Source organism: Pelophylax lessonae (genome assembly GCF_965119305.1).
Source record: "Pelophylax lessonae genome assembly, chromosome: 2".
Classification (NCBI taxonomy): domain Eukaryota; kingdom Metazoa; phylum Chordata; class Amphibia; order Anura; family Ranidae; genus Pelophylax; species Pelophylax lessonae.
This window is the reverse complement of record NC_138769.1, coordinates 483,470,081-483,494,165: the sequence shown is the minus strand read 5'-3', so window position 1 is coordinate 483,494,165 and position 24,085 is coordinate 483,470,081. Positions and strand designations below refer to the sequence as shown.

The following is a 24,085-nucleotide window of genomic DNA, read 5'->3' as shown; positions in this document are numbered from 1 at the left end:
TGCCCAAACATGCCATAAAACATGCCCCACAGCACACAGCTTCTCACACTGACCAGGCTGACACACACAGTGTCACACAGCTCCCCCCCCCCCCCCCTGCAGCCCACAGCATGCAGCCGAGAGATAGGGAGACAAACAGTGTGAATAGAGGCAGGTTACACAGTCCCAGACTGACACCCCCCCAGACAGACAGGTCCCCACATAAATACACTTACCTCACATGGCGTGGGGGACCCGCACAGGCGAACAAGCCGCTGCACATGAGGCAGGGAGAGTCGCATACAAGACGCACAGAATGGGGGTTAAGAAACCGCACAGCGTCCAGTGAGGTAGCCACCTCACCAATCATCCCTGCACCGAACAGGGATGGGTCGTTCACTGTGCCAGGAGCGTTACCTGGCTGAACGCTCGATGGCAGGCTGGGAAGCCACTGACCCACGACCTGCGACCAGGGGGGGATCAGCCCGAGACCCAGCCCGCATGATCCTCTTCATCAGAAGAACTAACTAACGCTGACAAAAAGAACAGCTAAGTAAAGGTAGAGAGAAAACTCAAACAAAAATTCAAAAAAGAAGAAAGAGTCTGGGGCAGAAAGCCCCAGCACAGAGAAAGCCAGCCACTCCTGACAAGCTAGACATTAAAACTGAGATATGGTTGCAGGAAGTAGGAGGGTATTGACTGAGGGGACCACCCCTTGAGGGTGGGATATGTTAAAAGCTTTAATGTTAACATATTCTGTTGCCTAGCTACTCCTTCGGAGCAAAGTCTAATACCCCATATGTGACGAATATGAAGAGGCGGCGACTGTCGGAGGACGTAAGAGAAATAGGGCTTTTTGCAGACGACGTTATTCTGTTGCTTTCCGATCCACAAACATCTCTCGCTCAAGTTCAACAAGTAATATACACCTTTGGCCAAGTATCGTACTACAAACTTAACGCAACCAAATGCCAAGCACTCCCACTTTATTTAACCCAAGATAACTTGGCCGATTTGAAAGCTCAATTCCCCTTTCAATGGGAACATAGCACCATTTCCTACCTAGGCATCCAGCTGACACCATCCACCTCTGAACTATATGAGGCTAATTTCCCGCCTCTACTCCGTAACATAGAACACGATATGAAGCAGATAAATAAAGCACAACTATCCTGGCTAGGTAAAATGGCTGCATTTAAGATGCAGCTTCTGCCCAAAATCTTATATTTTTTCCGCACCCTCCCAAAATCACTACCATCTAGTTTCTTTGCAAAATGTAATACCCTTCTTAGGACCTTGATATTGTCTGGCAAAAGACCGAGAATAGCCCTTAAAACGCTGGTGAGCCAGAGAACCCACGGAGGCGCGGGGCTCCCCAACATCCCCTTTTATCATACCGCCTCACTCCTTGACCAAATGCAATATTGGCTACAGGAACCACCGGACAAACTTTGGGTTTTCATGGAGAGATCCCTTCTAGTGCACCAGGATCTAGGGTAGGGCTGCGCATCTTAACTTACCTCACAATTCGATGCAATTATGATTATTAGGGTCGCGATTCGATTCCGCGATGCATCACGATTACTATGGGGACCCTTCTCTAAAGGGGGGGATCTATGGGGACCCTTCTCTAAAGGGGGGATCTATGGAGACCCTTCTCTAAAGGGGGGGGATCTATGGGGACCCTTCTCTAAAGGGGGGGGATCTATGGGGACCCTTCTCTAAAGGGGGGGGATCTATGGGGACCCTTCTCTAAAGGGGGGGGATCTATGGGGACCCTTCTCTAAAGGGGGGGGATCTATGGGGACCCTTCTCTAAAGGGGGGGATCTATGGGGACCCTTCTCTAAAGGGGGGGATCTATGGGGAGCCTGGGCCTGCCCTAAAGGGGATCCAGGGGAACTGAGCTCTAAAGGGGGATCTATGGGGACCCTGCTCTAAAGGGAGATCTATGGAATAGATCCCCTTTAGTGCACGGTCGCCACAGATCCCCCTTTAGAGCAGGCCAGCATCCCCAGAGATCCCCCTTTAGTAGAGGAGGTCCCCCCATAGATCCCCCTTTAGAGCAGGCCACATCAGGTTAGAAGAGTTACCTAATGCTAGTTGTAGTACCGTAGGCCCTGGTAAGAAGGAATGCTGTGCTCTGTAGTCCCCCTAGTTGTAGTATAGCAGGCTCTGGTAAGGAGGAATGCTGGGCTCTGTAGTCCCCCTAGTTGTAGTATAGCAGGCTCTGGTAAGGAGGAATGCTGGGCTCTGTAGTCCCCCTAGTTGTAGTATAACAGGCTCTGGTAAGGGGGAATGCTGGGCTCTGTACAAAGGAAGGAAGAACCCCTCCAGCTTGTTTAGCTGACCGGGGTCCTTTTTGCGGTGAGTCATCGGTTCGGCGGTGGTAGGGGGAGCCGAGCGGTGCAGATGGAGGCTGTAGATGGTGTCAGGGGGTCGTAGAAGAGGTCAGTGTTCCCGATGGCCGGCAGAGCGGAGCTAAAAAGCCGCCATGCACTCCGCTGGAAGCCACGCCCCTTGGGCAGCAGCGTGTTAAGTGGGCATGCCGTGTGTATCCCGGGGCTAGAGAGAGCACCGATAGCTCCGCTCTCCTCTACCGCGCCGCAAGGAGGAGCTCTGTGTTCCACAAGCCCGGCCAGCGCCGCCATGTCACTTCTGTCCCCGCCCCCGGAACTGACGTCATTGGAAATAGATTTTTCAATCACCCCAAATCAATGGAGACTCGAAGGGTCGCATCGCGATGCATCGATTCGGCGATTATATTCAGCAGGCCTAATCTAGGGGCACTATTAGCTGCCTTGTCCTCCTCGACCCACCGCATCCATTATCCTACTATTACGGCCACACTAACTGCCTGGCAATCCTTACTGTCCATTCGCCATCAGACCCTTGAACGGCGTAACTTAGATATTCCATTGGGGGCTTAAGAATGGATCACTCCATCCTTCGACGTTAAAGAATGGCCACAACTATTGGCTCAGCATTAAGGATAGCTCTCTCCCCGCAGACCGCACAAATTCGCCATTTTCACAAAACTAACAAACTCGCCTTCCAGTTATCCATCCCTGCTATGGCATGGGACTTCCTTGGGGGGCCACGCTGTATCTGGCACATGGGGCATATCTTTTTTTACAACTTGTATATGAATACCCAAATACCTTCATTGGGCCCAAGTAGGACTAAATGGGAATCTGAATTCCAATTGACCTTTACAGATTCACAATGGCATAAGGCCATCACGGTCAACTATAAAAACTGTCTAAATGAATAGATCATTGGGAACAATTTCTGAAAATATACCATGGATGGTACTTAATGCCTCATAGGCTATCTAAAATCTATCCCTCCTCCAGTGCGTTGTGTTGGAGACGGTGCAATAAGGTAGGAACACTGTTATCATATCCTTTGGGATTGCACCTTTTTTCAACCCTTTTGGAAGGAAGGGGAGGTTTTGCTTGGAGTTTTTCTGGGCACGACCTTCTCTATCAGGCCGGCTTTGGCACTTTTGAACTTGGGAATAGATCTGATCCCTCCGAAGTACCAGACTATAGTACTACACATCTTGTTTGCTGCTAGATTGACCATCACTCACCATTGGAAATCACCTGAGTCACCAAAAATTCAGGAACTTATTTCACGGGTAAACACACAATGTCATTTTGAGAAGTTACTAGCTGTTAAAGATCATAGAATGCTTACCTTTAGCAAACGATGGGTTCACTGGTTAAAACATCCTAATGCCGCTCCTGGTCTCAAGCCCAATTAGCCTCACTTATTGTTTGATTTACTACCAAAGAGTATTCCCTTTACTTTACCTTTCATGTATTCCCTGTTAGTGTCACAAATAACACCTTGTAGAACTATGTACATGTCAGTCTAATATATGGTGGTCCACGGATGTTTAGCTGTCGGAGGGTCTAACCCCTCCCCCTAACTGGACAGTGTGTACCCATTTGGGGTGTTCAGGGGGGTTGGGGGTGGCCCCATTAGAGAATGGCCATTAGCGACCCCATCTTATAAGTATTAATGCTATTCGTATATTTGGATTGCTTAATGCTGTAATGGCTTATCTACATGGGCATGAAGTTAGATTACATAACAGCACCTATGTGCTACTGGCCAGAATATTAATGTTTTAGGAGTTTGCTTTCCTCTGTTATTATGGATTTCCTTTCCCCGTTTGTTACTATTTGAAATAATAATAAAAACTATTTAACAAGAAAACGCAGCAAGACGCATCAATAATGTATCTGTTACATTTTTGCTGCAGTTTTTGAGACAGATGAAAAATAAGCACAGTAGAATAGCGGCAAAATCGCGTACGTTTTCGGTGCCATTATTATCGGCAAAATGCCAAGAATGCCATTTTCAGCCGCCGAAATTCCTGTGCATCTAATGCTGACCCTGCAGGGCCACTAACCCTGAAATCACAGTGGAGCATATAGTCGGAGGTCTCTGCAACTAGCACAAAGGCCTAAGTAACTGTGGTGACTGCAGTTTTTATTGATTTTGGATGATGCGTTTTCTGGCTTGTGCAGTGTGTTACACCTGCTTTTCTGGAACACTCTTCGGGGGGGGGGGGGGGGACCACAACAACTTGCCATATTACCCTGCATTTTTCTGTGTACAAAGGGCTTGCTCCCCCTCTGAAAGATCACTTTTGAGAGAGTGATACAGGAGTGGCTTTACAACCACCTCCTAAATCACCATACTTTTTTTCCCCCAGCCAGACAGGGATTTTAGATGGCAATGCCACACTACAACCACAAGCCTAGCATTTGGCTTGCATTTGCAAAGCAGCCCCATTCACTTTAGTTTATAAGGTCTAAGTTAGTAACACTAAATCAAATATATAGGTTAAATGAAAACCCTTAAATAGCTTGACTGATTTTAAACAAAGTAACCAAACATATGCAAGAATAATCTCAATACATATGGTAAACTAAGATGGCTTTTGTCCTCTTATAACAACGCACTTGTCGGAGATAAATTCATACATGGCCATATCAAGCCACCAAAAACTTTTGCCTCACACCAGTTGCTCCCTATACAACAGGCCAACCATATTATGGTTAGGACCTTGTCCAACTGCCTCTTTACTAGGGATAGACCGATACCGATATATTGGTCACAACTTATCGGTATCAGCAGATATGGGCCGATACTCTGCACATTCAATCACACATCCAATGCAGAGGGACAAGTGCCCCCATCCAATGCAGAGTGACCAGTGCACCCATCCAATGCAGAGTGACCAGCGCAATGGGATTAGAGCACTGCCTGATTACACAAAGAGCAGGGTTCTTCTGCTTACCCAGCGCAGGTGCTCTCATACAAAGTCCCGCCTCCTGGACTGGCTCCTATGATAGACAGCACACTGGTGACGTCTATCATAGGTAGGAGCCGGTTCAGGAGGCGGGACTTTGTATGAGAGCGCCCAAGCCGTGTAAGCAGAAGAACCCTGCTCTTTGTGTAATCAGGCGGTGCTCTAATCCCCCCCCCCCCCTTCCCTCCGGATGCAGCTAGGGCTGAGACAACTATCGATTAATCGACAACTAATCGATTATGAAAATAGTTGTCAACTATTTTCGTAATCGATTAATCGGTCAGCCGATTAGTTGTCCTGTATACAGAATGCATTATTTGTTTACATATCAGAAAATACAGTGCAACGCACATACTGCTCAGTACACTGTCCATTCATGTATGTAGATGGCAGAGAACTTGTGAATGTGTGAGGAGCAATGCCTCATGGGAAATGTAGTCCTGGGCAAGAGTAGGAACCAAATGATTCTAAAAGGCAGACTTTTTTTTTTTTTTTACCTTGCTATAGGGACACTCTATACAGTAATATACTTTGCTGCTTCCTATAGGGGCACTTTGAAGGCAGGAGGGGCCAGAAGTGTCGTGGGGGGGGGGGGGGACAGAAGAGGAGAATCACTGCTGCTCTGTGCAAAATCATTACACAGGAGCGGGCGAGTATGACAAGATTGTTGTTAAAAAGAAAAAATCCAACGTTTACAATCACTTTAAGGGCTCTGTGCAGGGAAGATGAGCATCTGAACCCAGAGAAGGTGGAGGCCAATAGACTAGAGGTGAGATAAGGCATTACAATTACATTTAAAGTAAATGTTTACTAGTATTGTGCATTATATTTAAAATTCGTATATCCATGAAAAAAAAAAAAGTCTCAGCTTTTAGTACTACTTTAATATGAAAAGTTATTTTCCCCCCTCCACCCTTCATATACAGTTGTGTTCAAAATTATTCAACCCCCCAATGCTGTAAAGGGTTTAGGGAATTTAGTGTACATTTGTAATTGTATTCAGAATGAAATCCTACAAGGACTTCATAAAGAACCATATGCAACTAAAATGACATCAATTGGTTTTGTAATACAGTAGTAAATGTTTCTTTTGTGAATTCTTCATTGACAATTATTCAACCCCTTAAAGACTACCACTCTGAAGAACAGAGGTTCATTGAAGTGTTTTCAATCAGGTATTGAAAACACCTGTGGATGTCAGGGAGCAGCAATAAAGCCTAATAAGCACCAATTAGGCAGCTTTAAAATGACTGTTACTCAGCTCCTTCTAGACATTTACTGGTGTGGTTACAAACATGGTGAAGTCAAGAGAATGGTCCAGGAAGACAAGAGAAGAGGTTATTACTCTTCACAGGAAGGGCAATGGCTATAAGAAGATTGCAAAGATGTTCAACATACCAAGAGACACCATAGGAAGCATCATTCGCAAATTCAAGGCAAAGGGCACTGTTGAAACGCTACCTGGTCGTGGCAGAAAGAAGATGCTGACTTCGACTGCTGTGCGCTACCTGAAGCGTAGAGTGGAGAAAAGTCCCCGTGTGACTGCTGAGGAACTGAGAAAAGATTTGTCAGATGTGGGTACTGAAGCTTCTGCTCAGACAATACGGCGCACACTGCGTAATGAAGGCCTCCATGCCAGAACTCCCAGGCGCACCCCCTTGCTGTCTCCAAAGAATAAGAAGAGTCGACTGCAGTATGCCAAAAGTCACGTGGACAAACCACAGAAGTTTTGGGATAGTGTTCTGTGGACTGATGAAACAAAATTAGAACTGTTTGGGCCCATGGATCAACGCTATGTTTGGAGGAGGAAGAACAAGGCCTATGAAGAAAAGAACACCTTGCCTACTGTGAAGCATGCCGGGGGTCAATCATGCTTCGGGGCTGTTTTGCTTCTGCAGGTACAGGGAAGCTTCAGCGTGTGCAAGGTACCATGAATTCTCTTCAGTACCAGGAGATATTGGATGACAATGTGATGCAGTCCGTCACAAACCTGAGGCTTGGGAGACGTTGGACCTTTCAACAGGACAATGACCCCAAGCATACCTCCAAGTCCACTAGAGCATGGTTGCAGATTAAAGGCTGGAACATTTTGGAGTGGCCATCATAGTCATCAGACTTAAATCCGATTGAGAACCTCTGGTGGGACTTAAAGAAAGCAGTTGCAGTGCACAAGCCTGAGAATGTGACTGAACTGGAGGCTTTTGCCCATGACGAATGGGCGAAGATACCCGTAGATCTCCGCAAGACACTTGTGTCAAGCTATATTTCAAGTTTAAAAGCTGTTATAACTGTAAAAGGATGTTGTACTAAGTACTAAGATTGAATGTCACTTGGGGGTTGAATAAAACTCATAATGATGTGAGCACAGAAAAGACATTTGTGGTTATTTCATTATAAATGTTATGTTATATTTGTCTGACCTACACGTGCCTCTTTGATTTAATTGTAAGCAGGATGACTGAATTATCAAAATCAATGTCAAACTGGCCAAAACAATCAATTTCAGTGGGGGTTGAATAATTTTGAACACAACTGTAGCTTCATGTCGGACTCCCAGTTAAAATATCCTGCATATCCGACTTCTGGGTATATTTTTTTTAAATACATGATACAAGATATAATACTTCACTGTTTCACTGTAGAAATTATAATTATATTAAAGTAGCGATAGCTGCTGTTTTTTTTTTACTATAAAGCAGGGCTTGACAAATTTTCCTGAAATCTAGGAGCCAGCTAAAAATGTACGTTTTTTAAACAAACAACCAAGCTTTATTTCCAAAAAAATAACATACTAAATTTACACATAAAGACGACTAGAACCCCACTCTCCTCTATAGCGCAATCGGATGGAAACAGACTGTCTGTGTTTCCATCCGATGCCACATGATCCGATCCACGCGATGGATAGAAAATAGAACCACCATCTGTCTGTTTTTGGCAGACAGGATCAGATGGCGGCAGATTACTGCTCCATAGAGGAGACTGAAGGGTCCGATCATGTCTGCCTGAAAAACTGACAGGCAGACCTGATCAGACAGCCCGTGTGAAAGGGGCCTTCGGCTGTGGCATGGCGATGAGGGAAAAAAATGTATTATATAATTTTTTTTTTTAGAAATAAAAAAAAAAATAGAAAATTTTTTTTTTTTTTAATAATAAAAGAAAAAATTTTTTTTTTAATAATTAAAAAAAATAAATAATGATTAATAATAATAATAATAATAATAATAATAATAACCACACTCCCTGTCCACTTACCTTTTAAGCAAAGGTAAGTTGACAGGGAGATGAAGCCTGTAAAAAAAACTTCCCTCTCATCTCCTCTTGGGGAAGGAGATGGACAGGCAGGGGAAACAGCCATTAGTTACTGCTTGTCAAACTCCCGGCCACCACAAGAGGGCGCCAGTTCCCCGTTCATTCACTGAAGGCCGAAAAGCCGCGGCCTCAATTTTTGGACGGCACGGAAGTCCGTGCACGCGGTGACACGGTGAGTGGTTGGGGGGGCGCAAAAGGGACAGGACACCTCTTGCAGTGCACCCCAGGTGCCAGGTCACTAATTCTAGTGGCCAATAAGACCTGGCACCCGGGGTTTGTCGAGCCCTGCTATAAAGGGCTATTTATTTATTTTTTTAACTCCATCATGACAGGGGATAAAAAAAGCATGCTGCTGCTACTAAAGGTCTTCTGCTGCCCATACATGTATTGGATTTTTGGACAAAAATATTTGCATCTATATTTGTACAAAAATTATTTGTATATTCGTTGAATGGACCGGTGTTGTTTGAAAATTCCACTTGCTTTTAACATTACATTTTTCAAATGAATACAACTTCTGAGCAAAAGCCACATACACTATTTGAAGATTCGTTTGATCGAGAAGTTTTCTATTCTGCTCCTTTATATTTTCCTGTCACTGTGGTTGGCAACAAACACCGAATAGACCCCACTAATGGTTAGAAAAATCGGATGAATGTTTTTAAAATTTTTCTAAAAAAAATTTAGTTTGTGTATGGCCAGCATAAGTGACAGCAGGCACAGGGAGCTTGTATCAAACTACCTGCCTATTAATAAGGGAGTCTATCATGAATATTCTATACCAATCCGGTCTGAAAATTTGCAAAACAGTGTTTTAGGTCTTTTAAAAATATTGATCTCTGAGTCTGATATGTACCACATTTAAACCTCTAATAATACATATATCTGTCTTAGAGTGGATTAAATATCCAACTATATAGCTGGATATTTATATTTACCACTGCATATAGCTATTTAAGAATATTAACTAAATTATACACCAACTTTTTTTTTTTAGGTTTTTATCCGATCGAAATAATAATCGGCCAACTAATCGATTATGAAAATAATCATTAGATGCAGCCCTACCCTAAGAAAATACCGGTCAAGTTTGTGGCAGATACCGATACTTTCAAAAAAGTGAATAAGTGAATATCGGTCGCCGATTATAGGTCGATCCCTACTCTCTACCCCATTTCGGCACTAGATGTCCATTAAAATAAGTTGTAGGCAAGTAAAAATTTGGCATTTTTCTCAGTAGGAGTAGGGACTAGGTGATGAAGTTGGCCAGCAAACTATGAATCCCTGGTTTCAGGAAAACTTTGCTGGAAATACGCAAGGGTGTATAGAAGTGTGCAGAGGATAATTCACAATCTTCAGGCCTATTTTAACATCTACAGGCAGTCTGGACCATTGTCTAATGTCCATACTGTTCAGCAGACAATGGTACGATACAGAAATGTGCCAAGGTGGCCCTTAAAGCGGAGCTAAACTCTGTTATATACAAATACACTGAACCTTGCCTATTCTGAACCCTGGTCTGTGGCCGATCTCACTGCCTGGTGCATGAGGACGTCAAAAGTGGGACTTTAGTTCCACTTTAAACCATTTGTTCTCCCATATCTTGGTTGTCTAGTATTTAAAAAGTAATCACTTGGCCTTGAAAGTAGGTACAGACCTAACGCAGACTGTTTTATCTGGAAAAAAAAAAAAAAAGAAGGTTCTAAGTTACCTCTGTGACAAGCTACCTGTGTACAGGCACAGTAGATCTGTAAAAATAAAAATGACCTCATTTTAAATTTTGAAATAGTTGATAACTCTGCTAGAGTTACTATCCAATAGAGTTAAAATTATCTCCATATTTATACAAAACAGATTGCTGTGCAAAGAAAAACTAGTTCTGTATTTTATTACTCCAAATGCAAGTTTAATATCAAAGGAAATGTTTTTGCCCAAGATGTTGCAAGTAAATGTAATATATATGGGACAAATGGCAAACAACCAGAGAAAAGGTTATCAAGATGTTTATAATTAACCTAAATTCAGTTCAAAACCTGTACACAGTTGAGAGAAGAAAATTTACAGCTTAAAAGGGATTGTAAAGTCTCTTTTTTTCCTATTAAAATAACAAACATGTTATACTTACCTGCTCTGTGCAGTTGGTTTTGCACAGGGCAGCCCTGATTCTCCTCTTCTTGGATCCCTGGCTGGAGCTTCTGGTCCCTCCTTCCTGTGGAGTCCCACCACAGAAAGCAGCTTACTATGGAGACACCTGAGCTGAACTGCAGCTTTGTGTAACCATTCAAACATGGAGCCACTGTTCAGCCCTGCCCCCTCTCTCTTGATTTGCTAACTGAGATTAACAGCAGCAGGAGCCAATGGCGCCGCTGCTGTGTCTCAGCCAATCAGGAGGGAGAGTCCTGAACATCACTGGCTAGAGATGGGGTAAGTATTAGGGGGCTACTGCTGTACACAGAAAGCTTTTTATCTTCAAGCAATGGAAACAACAACAATCTGCCTTTACAATCACTTTAAGGCCCCGTTCACAACTGAGCAATCTGGAATTGCGGGCAGAATCCATGCAGTTCTGCCAGCTATTCCAAATCGCTAAAATCGTGGCAAAATGCACATTGCTTATTTGGGGGCCATTCATTCTTAAATTCACCCCAAACGCAGTGCAATTTTGCCATGAATGTTGCATTAAATAGGGGCAAAACTAATTTGAAAAACATTTGGCTCAGTGGAAAAATTTGGTACATAAGCTTCTTTGGCACAACAAACCTGCATTGGGCAGCCCATTCATGTGCAGCATGCAGAAACATTTGTAAGATGCGGATAAGACAGCATGATTATTGCCTTAAGCTGGCCATAATAAAAGGCCACTCTAAAATGTTCAGTTTTAGCACACAGCTAGGGCTGCAACTAACGATTATTTTCATAATCGATTCGATTAATCGACTAATTAGATAAAAACCTAAAAAAAAAAAAAAAAAAAAAGTTGGTGTATAATTTAGTTAACCACTTGACGACCACCGCACGACTATTTACTGCGGCAGTCAGCCCCGTACAGGCAAACCGACGTAGGGCTACATCAGTCGCCTACGAGCCTCTAGGGGGCGAGCGTGCGCCGCTGGAGGCACGCTCCCACCCCCCTCGTTCCCTGACATGTCCGCGCGAGTGACCAGCAGCTCCGATGTCCGCCGGTCACCCGCGATCTCCCAGTGGAGAGGGAGAAAGGCAGGCGGCTAATGTGAACAAAGCCGCCTGTCATTCTCCCTGATCTAACTGCAGAGACTACACGATCCTGCTATGTAGGATCGTATGTCTGGTTACATCACTAGCCACGCCCCTTAACAGTTAGAATCACGCCCCTAGGGACACACTTAACCCCTTGATCACTAATAAAGTTAACCCCTTCCCTGCCAGTGTCATTTTTACAGTAACCGTTAGGGATGCACCGAAATTTCGGCCACCGAAATTATCGGCCGAAAATGAGCCTCTCATTTCGGCCGATAATGGGTTAACATAATGGGAAGGAGGAGGGCGCAGCGCAGGGCAGGTTTTAAAAGTCCCGCCTCTGGCCGGCCGTCCGCCTCTCAATGACGTCCCTACTACGATCTGTGCATTATGAATGGACATACCAGGCAGGGGGGCGGGGCGAGCGGCCGCTATAGAGAGAACTAATGTGATCCATCCCTGTCAGCTCAGCACGACTATGTGTGAATGAGAACAGAACTGACCTGACACCGGGCGGGGGGGCGGGCGGAGCGGCCGCTATTAGCTGTAACTATGTGAGAGCTTTACTTCCTTGTCAGCGGAGATACATGCCTGTCAGGGAAGTGAAGCTCTCACATAGTTACAGCCAATAGCGGCTGCTCCGCCCGCCCCCCCCGCCCGTTGTCAGGTCAGTTCTGTGCTCATTCACACATAGTCGTGCTGAGCTGACAGGGATGGATCACATTAGTTCTCTCTATAGCGGCCGCTCGCCCCGCCCCCCCACCTGGTATGTCCATTCATAATGCACAGATCGTAGTAGGGACGTCATTGAGAGGCGGTGGCGCCGGCCAGAGGCGGGACTTTTGAATGAAGGACACCCGAGGAGGGGGACGCTGAGGCAGTGGGGGTGGGGGGGGAGATTGGGGGGGGGGGGCTGAGGCAGCTTACCAATGGTATTTGTATTATGAAGCATGAGGGGTTAATGTATTGCCACTGCTGGTCACTCATCTATTAGTGACCGACCAGTGGCAGTTAATTAACCCCTTTGTGTTGCATTAGTGCAACCAGTATCAGTGTTAATTAACACTGGTTGCACTAATACTGGTTGCACTTATGCAGCACAAAGGGGTTAATTACCTGCCACTGGTCGATCACTAATAGAGGAGTGACCAGCAGTGGCAATACATTAACCCCTCATGCTGCATAATACAAATACCATTGGTAATTAAATTAACCTCTTGCCAACCCATCACAGTACATATACTGTGACAGGGTGGCAGCGACAGGTGTACGTCACTACCTGTTTTTGGTGTATGCCCCTGTTCTATCCATTTTAAAAAATTTTTGGGGAAAAAGTAATTTTCGGTTTTCGGCCAAGGGCATCCTGCATTTTCGGTTTCGGTCCAAAATTTTTATTTCGGTGCATCCCTAGTAACAGTGCATATGTATAGCACTGATTATTGTAGTAATGTCACTGGTACCCCCAAAAGTGTCAAAAATGTTAGTCAGGGGTACGATCTGTCTGCCGCAATCCCGGAAAAAAAAAAAATTGTAGATCGCCGCCATTACTAGTTAAAAGAAAATAAATAAAAATGACAAATCTTTCCCTTAGTTAGTAAACGCAATAAATTTTGCGCAAACCAATCAAAATACGCTTATTGCGATTTTTTTTTTTACCAAACATATGTAGCAGAAAACAAATTGGCCTTAAAATGTTAAAAAAAAGTTTGATTTTTACATATTTTTGGGGGAATTTCATATAAAAAAGTGAAAAATAGTTATTTTTTCAAAATTGTCGCTTTTTTTGTTTATAGCGCAAAAAGTAAAAATCACACAGGTGATCAAATACCACCAAAAGAAAGCTCCGTTTGTGGGAAAAAAAGGACGTAAATTTCATTTGGGTACAGTGTCGCACGACCACGCAATTGTCTGTTAAATTCACGCAGTGCTGAATCGCAAAATAGGCCCTGGTCTTTGAGCAGGAAAATCCTCCGGGGCTTAAGTGGTTAATATTCTTGAATATCTATATGCAGTGGTAAATATAAATATCCAGCTATATAGTTGGATATTTAATCCACACTGACTGAGACAGATATGTATTATTAGAGGTTTAACTGTGGTACATAGACTCAAGAGATCAATATTTTTAAAAGACCTAAAACACTGTTTTGCAAATTTTCAGACCAGATTGGTATAGAATATTCATGATAGGGTCCCTTATTAATAGGCAGGTAGCTGGATACAAGCTCCCTGCGCCTGCTGTCACTTATGCTGGCCATACACAAACTACATTTTATTAGAACATTTTTAAAAACATTCATCCGATTTTCTAACCATTAGTGGGTCCATTCTGTGTTCGTTGTCAACCACAGTGACAGGAAAATTTGAAGGAGCAGAATAGAAAACTTCTCGATCAAACAAATCTTCAAATAGTGTATCTTATTTTTGCTCAGAAGTTATATTCATTTTAAAATGTAATGTTAAAAGTAAATGGAATTTTCAAACAACACTCGTCCATTCAACGAATATACAAATAATTTTTGTACAAAATTTTTGTCCAAAAACCCGATACATGTATGGGCAGCAGACCTTTAGTAGCAGCAGCATGCTTTTTTTATCACCCGTTATGATGGGGTTAACAAAAATAATTTAAAAAATAGCCCTTTATAGTGAAAAAAAACAGCAGATATCGCTACTGTAATATAATTATAATTTCTACTATGAAACAGTGAAAGTATTTTATCTTGTATCATGTGTATGTATATAAAAAATACGCCCAGAAGTCGGATATGCAGAATATTTTAACTGGGAGTCAGACATGAAACTATATGTAGAGTGGAGGGGAGAAAATAAAGATTTTATATTAAGGGCTCTTTCACACGGGCGTTCCGCATGTCCGTATATCATCCTATTTTTTTGCGGATGATATACGGACATAATATGTCAATGGCATTGTGGATGTCAGCGGATGACCATCCGCTGACATCCGATTTTCTTCCTTTCAGTTCTGTTCCGTTTTTTGGAACGGAACAGAACCCTATTTTTGTTCCGTTTGAAAAACGGAACGGATGCAAAATCTGATGTCAACATTGTCATCCGCTGACATCCGCAATGCCCATAGACATACATTATGTCCGTATATCATCCGCAAATGTATGGGATGATATGCGGACATACGGAGCGGATGACACAAGTGTCATCCGTGTCCATGCAAAAAAAAAAAGCGCCGGAGCAGGGGGAAAAAAAACTGAGCGGCCGTGTGAAAGAGGCCTAAAGTAGTACTAAAAGCTGAGACTTTTTTTGTCATGGATAAAATAATTGTAAATATAATGCACAATACTAGTAAACTTTTACTTTAAATGTAATTGTAATGCCTTATCTCACCTCTAGTCTATCAGCCTCCACCTTCTCTGGGTTCAGATGCTGATCTTCCCTGCACAGAGCCCTTGTAAACGTTGGATTTTTTCTTTTTAACAACAATCTTGTCATACTTACCCTCTCTGTGTAATGATTTTGCACAGAGCAGCACTGATTCTCCTCCTCTGCCCCCCACACACACATGGCACTTCTTGCCCCTCCTGCCTTCAAAGTGACCCTATAGGAAGCAGCAAAGTACAAAGTATAGTACAGTATAGAGTGTCCCTATAGCAAGGTAAAAAAACCTCTGCTTATAGAATCAATTGGTTCCTTCTCTTGCCCAGGACTACATTTCCCATGAGGCATTGCTCCTCACACATTCACAAGTTGTCTGACATCTACATACAGTACATGTATGGCTGGTGTACTGAGCTGTATGCGCGTTGCACTGTATTTTCTGACATGTAAACAAATAATGCATTCTATATTAAGCTGACCGATTAATCGATTACGAAAATAGTTGACAACTATTTTCATAATCAATTAGTTGTCGATTAACAGATTAGTTGTTTCAGCCCTAGATCACAGCCTATTCTGACCATCTTTTATATGTGGAGAAGGCAGGAGTTACGCCAAACAAGATCTGCCAGGTGGCAACCTGGTCGAGCTTCAGTACCCTTACAAAATATCACAGGATAGCTTTCCTGTCCAGCCAAGACCAATCTTTCAGTGGAAAGGTCCTTCAGGCTGTAGACTCCCCCTCGTTGTATTCCTCTCAGATGCTGCCCTGGAAGACACTTAGGGGGAAAAAAAAAAAAAAAAAAAAAAAAAAAAGAGTTGGGTACCAGGTAACTCTTTTTCTATAAAGTCTTCCAGGGCAGCACTCATACACATCCCTATTTATTTTTTTTAGGGGCAGAAGTTTTATGGAAGGATAGTGTATTTGCCCGTTGTTCCTTCAGTACGTCTATATTACTGAGGTATGTGACTGCCTTTTTAAAATGTTGGATGATAGGTCTCCTCCCACCTAAAATGGGAAACATCTCCCAGATGCTGCCCTGGAAGACTTCCTAGAAAAAGTTACCAGGTACCCAATTCTGTTTTTATACTTTCTTTTGGTGGTATTTGATCACCTCAGCGTTTTTTTGCCCTATGAACAAAAAAGAAATAGTGACGATTTTAAAGAAAAAAAAATAAAAATATTTCATTCATTGACAGACGCAGCTCTGCTTAATCAAAGACTATAGGGTAATGCCCCTCCCACTAGGGATAGGCACGAGGTGGAAAAAAGGCTTGTCCACTCCTATAGGGGGCTGTCCAAGCTGGCATAACCCCTCAGGCTCTGCTATACTCAGTTTGTTCTGCCTAGTGACAGGGTCAGGACCTAGTTCCCTGTTGGGACTTCGGTCTTAGCTGAAACAGGGAAAGTTTGTTTTTTTTTTTGTTTTTTTTGTCTCAGGTTGCCTTCTTGGTGGCTATCACTTCTGCCCGCAGAGTATCTGAATTGGCGGCGTTGTCTTTCCGCTCACCTTATCTGGTGGTTCACAGAGAACGGGGTACTTCGACCTAATCAGTTGTTCCTTCCTAAGGTGGTTTCCGATTTTCATTTAAATGAAGACATTGTACTGCCTTCCCTTTGCCCTAAATCTCAGCATCCTAAGGAAGTATGCTTTACATTCTTTGATGCTTTACATTCTTTGGATGTGGTCCGGGCTATCAGGGTTTACTTAGAGACCACTTCGTCCTTCAGAAAATCGGACACTCTTTTTGTCCTTTACGGATAGACCTCGTAAGGGACTGGCTACGTCTACTGCAACCATTTCCAGATGGCTCAGACAGACGGTGGTACAGGCCTATTCACTAAAGGGTCAGATTCCTCCTTTTCCAGTGAAGGTGCATTTTACTAGAGCCCCGAGTGCCTCCTGGGCTTTTCGCCATCAGGCTTTGGTGCTACAAGTTTGCAAGGCGGCAACGTGGTCGTCTGTGTATACCTTTACAAAATTCTACAAGGTAGATGTGCTGGTATCAGCGGATGCTTCTTTTGGCTGCAAGGTTTTGCAGGCTGCACATTGAGAGAACCCCCTTTTTTGCCTTCTCTTTGAGGGTTCATTGTTCCGGGGGAGCTCCTGTTTCTGGTTGAGCTCCGTTTTACCTGGTTGGCCATGTTTGGCCATTGGGGCATTTAGGTTTTTGTGCATAGTGGTTTGGCAATTACAGACGTGGCCTCAGCATGTTCTGGCTTACCTTGGAGCGGTCCTGGCCTTGCAGGCTTTGCAGGGCAGGATGGTGCAGCATCCAACATGGTCAGCTTCAAGCAAACATCCAACGGATGTTCCTTGAAAGCTTTCCTGCCACTGCTCTGGCCCCACCCCCAACTACCCTATCAGTAGTATGGGTGTGAGCCACGTCCGGTTCAAGCGTGGGCCCAGCCTAAGGCCTCATGCACACTGGATGTTTTTACAGCTGCTGTTTTTGGCGTCAGACATTTTTTTCCGCAGCCAGTAAACTCCCCAGCATGTTATTCTATGTGTCCATGCACACATAGGCTATCAGCAGTTTTTAGCAAGGGTGTTTCTGGCTGGAAAAAAAAAAAAAAGCCCAGAACTAGTGGGTTTTAGGAGGCGTTTTTCAGCAATAACAACGCTCTAACTGATAAAAGCTAAAAAAAAACGCCAAAAAACACAGCTATTCTGGGTTAATCAACGTTTTTGGGAATATAGGTTAGCTAAAAAAAGTAAATAAAAAAAAAATGCTACAGCTTTCTACTTCTGTTTTATTAACATCCAGTGTGCATGAGGCCTTACACTTTAATCTTAAGTAATATTCAGAGGCCTAAATTTTTTTTTTTTTTTTTTTTTTATATATAAACGTGAAATGGAAAAGCAGCTGTCTTTGAAAGGGTTAAAGATCATAAAAACAAATGCATATGCCGTCAGTTGGCGCACATGTAATGCCATAATGCTCAACCTTTAACCTCTCCCAGTGATATGGGTTCAGCCATGATGGGAATGTGGCCCAATAATACACACTGCGTAAAGCCATCTAAAAGTTCTCTGACACACACTATACCAGGGTTTTTCAATCAGGATCCATTAGCAATGTACCAAGTCGCAGGAGGCTGGCAGGTGGATTGCATCCCCACATACAGAGCTGTGTCTGGAAGCCCTACTGTAGCATGCTGTTCCCCGCCGGTCCCTCCTGTCCATCCATGGTGCTGGTATTAGACATCACCTTAGATGGACCGGACAGGCCGGCGGGGGAACATTGCGTTTCAACACGGTGCCCTAAAGCTTCATGTCCTGCACCCTGCTGCTCATCTCAATTTCAACCCAGAAGTGAGCATCTCTGCATAAAAAAAATAGAATCAAACACACAAAGCGTTAAGTGCCTATTCACAGTACCGCGACTTGTCAGGCTACTGGTCAGCCTGACAAGTCGCAGTCCATGCAGTGCTATGGAAACCGTTCTAATAGAAGTGACTCAAGTCGCTCCGACTTAGAAAATAGTTCCTGTACTACTTCGGGGCGACATCGGTGCGACATTGACATTCATTACATGAAGTCTGTGCAAGTCACGGTGCACGCGACTTCACAGGTCGCCCCTAAAGTCGTGCCGCGGTAGTGTGAACCAGCACTAACTCCACTTTTGTTGAGAAAAAAAAAAAAGCTTTTGTCGTACGAGAATTTGAGAATTTTCCTACTAATTTGCGTAAGAAAATTCTTTCATTCTTTCATGCTGTGAAACGAGGAAAATCGGACAATCGTTCGCCTGATTTTCTTATAGTGTGTACCCCACTTTAGTGTAGACTTCGGGGGGGGGGGGGGACAGAACACCTCCAGGTAGCCATACTGCATTTTCAGAAAATTACAACAGCTGCAGAATGAAAAGGAAAGGTATTTTTTAATAACATTCAATCAATAACATGACTTGTGTCTCAATTACATACAAAAAACCCTGGCGCTGTAGGGCAGATATTCAGGGTTCAAAGATGAAGTGGGGTGGACGAATGGTAAACAAAAAGCTAATCGGCCAAAAGTCATGTCAGGGTTGCAGCCCACCCAAAACCCAGATCCTGACTGAGAAACAAACTGTACAACAAATAGATGGGTGTGTTAGCGCTCCCAAAAAACAATGACAATGGGCTCTGATGAGTCACTTATCATAAGTCAAAATGGCAAGTTTATTAAAGGCTTAAATGATGATAAAATCTACTGTGATGCCAGCAAATGTCCGACGATGAGGCAATACCTTGAGGGAGGACCCAGAAGTGGGATGGAGACGCCTATCTGGGTGTGGAGCCTTGATGGTGGAAACAATCAGGGGCTGGAAGAGGAACGGGAGGAGGAGAAGAGGGGGGGGGGGGGGGAAGAACCTGGATATACAAGTTGAATACTTTTTCCCCCCATGGGTTAAACAAAGAACTTGACATATATTCTGTGGTATAAGGCAACCTGACTCATCCTTTTCCCTTCCTTTTTTTTTATATATATATATATATATATATATATATATATACACAGTTTTTCATTTTTTATACATACACATTAGTTATATCTTCGTGCCACATTTGTGCATTTTTGTTTTTGTTTGTATTTGCATTGTGTCTGTATTTGTTCATAATCAGTGTTTTTTGTGAGGGTGGAGCCAGGGAGTGGGTGGCGACGCCTCTTCCTTTCATTCCCATATAAATTTCCCTTCTTTTTGAGCCACAGGTGATGAAGGGCTTCGCCCGAAACATGTCATCCTCCCCATTTTGTGGCCACTAATGTCCTCCCAACTGGCTGACAGCTCACACGGTGGTGTGCTGTGCCCGGCTCAGTGAGGCTGCCTTTGCTTCAGTTTCCCTGGTTACGAGGCAAGCAGGGTCCGTTGAGCATGTCTCCGTGACTCAGCTGCGGGCGACCAGTGACGTCATCTTCCAGCGCCATCTCAGCCGCTCGAGGTCAGGAGTGGACGCCGTGGTGCAGCCTGAATGATCCTCGCGGCCGGATTGATTTGCGGGGGTTGGGTTTCTTCCCCCCCTCCTTCTCCTCCTCCCTCTTCCAGCCCCTGATTGTTTCCACCATCAAGGCTCCACACCCGGATAGGCGTCTCCATCCCACTTCTGGGTCCTCCCTCAAGGTATTGCCTCATCGTCGGACATTTGCTGGCATCACAGTAGATTTTATCATCATTTTAGGCTCCATTCACACCTGGGCGTTTTTGAGTGTTTTTCAGCTCCAAAAACGCCCAAAAAAACGTTCCAAAACGCCCGACAAGTAAAACCCCATTCATTTAAATGGCCCCTGTTCACATCTGAGCGTTTTGCAAAACGCCTGTAGCTGAAAAATGTACATGAGCTTCTTTTTGGGCTGATTACCAGCGTTTTTGATAGAGGTCAATGCCTGCCTCCAAAAACGCCTGAAAAAAACACCTGAAAATCGCGGTAAAAATCGCGGTAAAACGCTACGCTCAAGTGTGAATGCAGCCTTAGCCTTTAATGAACTTGCCATTTTGACTTATGATAAGTGACTCATCAGAGCCCATTGTCATTGTGTCTTGTGTTGCAATTGTATTTGCTACATTATTTTTTATTTGCCATTTTTTTTTCCCACAAAAGAGGAGTTACCCTTTAGGCTCCATTCACACCTGGGCGTTTGAGTGTTTTTCAGCTCCAAAAACGCTCAAAAAAACGTTCCAAAATGCCCAACAAATAAAATCCCATTCATTTAAATGGCCCCTGTTCACATCTGAGCGTTTTGCAAAATGCCTGTAGCTGAAAAAAGTACATGAGCTTCTTTTTGGGCTGATTACCAGCGTTTTTGATAGATGTCAATGCCTGCCTCCAAAAGCGCCTGAAAAAAAACGCCTGAAAATCGCGGGAAAAAAAAAAATTGCGGTAAAAAACGCTGTAAAACGCTACGCTCAAGTGTGAATGCAGCCTAAAGCCCCCATTCACAATGGAGGTACTTGTTATGCGATCTGAAAGGACAAATTGCACCCTATTGCCAGCAATCGCATTGTAAAAAAAAAAAAAAAAAAGTTTTCTGCACTACTTTTGGCAATTTCGGGTGCGACTTGCATATGAATCTGTACATGAAGCTGCACAGATGTCTTTCAAGTCGCACTGACACACAGCTTTGATATTGTGCAGTTTCAGATGAAGTCGCATGATTTCAAAGCTGAAGTCAATGTGAAGGAGGCATACATAGTTAAGTGTTAATATTTATTCTGTGCATGTAACACTTTGTCTAAAAATATTTGTTCTCATCAAGCTTGCTGATCACACCAATGTCCTGTGAGCTGTAGAAGTGAACATTACTTCAGGGGGTTCCCCAAGATTTTTAACTTTTTTGCCAAGGGTTCCTCAAAGGTAAAGAGGTTGACAGTGGCGGCTGGTGCTCAAAATTTTTTTTTGGGGGGGGTGGCAAACAGAAAAATGTAATAGGCATTGCTTCGCGGCAAAAAGCTGCATGACTTTGAGGTCACAAAAATGTGAAAGTGGCCTTCAGTAATCAAAGTATAGTGTGCCCCCATCAATGCAGAGTGACCACAGCGTGCCCCCATCAATGCAGAGTGACCACAGCGTGCCCCCATCAATGCAGAGTGACCACAGCGTGCCCCCTTCAATGCAGAGTGACCACAGCGTGCCCCCTTCAATGCAGAGTGACCACAGCGTGCCCCCTTCAATGCAGAGTGACCACAGCGTGCCCCCTTCAATGCAGAGTGACCACAGCGTGCCCCCTTCAATGCAGAGTGACCACAGCGTGCCCCCTTCAATGCAGAGTGACCACAGCGTGCCCCCTTCAATGCAGAGTGACCACAGCGTGCCCCCTTCAATGCAGAGTGACCACAGCGTGCCCCCTTCAATGCAGAGTGACCACAGCGTGCCCCCGTCAATGTAGAGAGACCACAGCGTGCCCCCTTCAATGTAGAGAGACCACAGCGTGCCACCTTCAATGTAGAGAGACCACAGCGTGCCACCTTCAATGTAGAGAGACCAGCGTGCAGAGAGACCAGTGCACTTACCTGATGCAGCAGCGGCTTCTCCTCAGTCCTTCGTGTCTCCCGAGTCCTCCTCCTTGGCCAATGGCAAAGGTTCGCCTTTCGGCCAATCAGGAAACTGGTCTCGGACCCGTTTCCTGATTGGCCAGGAGGAGGATTCGTGTGGCAATGGGTGGGCTCAGGGCGCACTGCTCTGCGCCCCGGGTCCACTCTTTTCTGAAGCCTGTGATTAGAGCCTCTGGCTCTAATCATGTGCTTCAGAAGAAAAAAAAAAACCCATTGAACTCCATGCGTCCAGCACCCTGCATGTAGAATAGGGGGCCGGACACATGGATAGGGGGAGGCAGTGCCCCTGTGCCCCCAACACACCGGCTGCCACTGGAGGTTGAAAAACCCTGATCTACACTATAAAATGGGAAGTTTTCTCTTGACACTGATTAGCCAATGGGCACTGTATGAGCCTGTTGGTGTAGACAGGGGAGCCATCATCAGAAAATGTGGGTCCCTAATACAGCTTTAAGCTGGGGCTCCCCAGGCCTGACCAACATTCTCCAGGGCCCAATGGCCATCTCACCAAGTCCTTCAGTGCACCCACTTTTATTTAACACTCCTGCAACTTAATATATGAAAATTACGAATGTATTCCAAGTCATCGGTGCTTTCAAGATTTAACGGTAAGCAATTTGATTTTGGCAAAAAAAATATGAAGCCTGCCACCACAACATTTTATCTCTCCTTCCTTTACATGCCCAGGGGGGGGGGGGGTAATATTTTAACCCTTCCTTCCTTTACATGGTCATTTAATTTCAATCCAGCAAAGAGACAGCCCCACATATTCAGCAAAAAGACATCCCTATCCCATAATAAGACATCCCAATTCAGCAAAAAGTTATCCTCTCCAGCCCGATCCAGCAAAGAGAGATCCCTCCAGCAGCTTGGGACACTATGGTGGCTGGGCCCCCCCTAGGTTTGTATAGGCTGTCCCCTCCCTGATGACAGCCCTGGGTGTAGATATACAGGACTCCCCCCATCAGGGAGGAATGCTGGTGGAAAAGGAAGAGGGAAACTGTACTGGACATTCACCCAGAAAGGAAGGGGTGTCACCATGACACCAGTGTGAGCAGGACACAATGAGAACATCAGTAGGTGAATGTCAGGTGTATATGGACTCTACTGCAGCATATATGACATGCATAGAAGTGTGTACACATACTGGGGACAGGGACACACACCGCCTCCACAGGCTCACACAGGAGCAATGCCTAGCCCAGTCCCTAGCAAGGCCCGGCGCCCACTCCTCACCTGCCCATTGATCAGTACTCTGTGCGCCTGTATGAGGACTCTGAGCGCCGCCATCGTGGTCTCCGTACACAGCAAGTCTGACCTTTCCACTCAGAAGAGTGGGAGGAGTCTGCTGCCAGGCGACCAATGGGACCCATTTACGAGGCCGCGCGTGCTTCCCCTCCCACGTGGTGAAGTGTCCTTGTGCCTGTCAGCTGTGCGCTGAGGTGACCGGGAGGTGTGGGGGAAGGTATTCCCGCCAAGTGTCCCTGTCATTCCCTCTGTGGCTCGTATAGTTCAGTTAGCTCCTGCTTCCCGTATAGAGCTCCACCACGGACAACGTGAGCATAATAGGCATGGAGGAGTTTACATGGTCGGTTCAGGTAGTCTGAGAGGAAGGAGTACACGGAGCATGAGGGCAGTACCTTTACCTCAGTGCGGTATATGGGGCTGGCCGTACACTACTTCCCCCTTTACATTCCAAAGTACTTCCACACTTGGTTTGGTTTTAACATTTTGGAATTACTAGTTCATGTACACTAGACTAGAAGCACATTAACCACTTAAACCCCAGAAGATTTTACCCCCTTCCTGACCAGGGTTTTTTTTACGATTCAGCACTGCGTGACTTTAACGGACAATTACGCTGT

At 44.6% G+C, this 24,085-nt stretch overlaps 1 protein-coding gene across 1 annotated transcript in view; it reads right to left on the bottom strand.

The window, feature by feature from the left end:
* PCCA (propionyl-CoA carboxylase subunit alpha) overlaps nt 1–23,587 on the bottom strand; it is a 1,213,132-nt gene extending 1,189,545 nt beyond the window's left edge. The window contains exon 1 of the mRNA XM_082247734.1: nt 23,457–23,587. Within this exon, the coding sequence (XP_082103860.1) occupies nt 23,457–23,510 (54 nt within the window). The 5' untranslated portion in view covers nt 23,511–23,587. The remainder of the gene's footprint in view (nt 1–23,456) is intronic.
* Nucleotides 23,588–24,085: the final 498 nt, after the last annotated feature.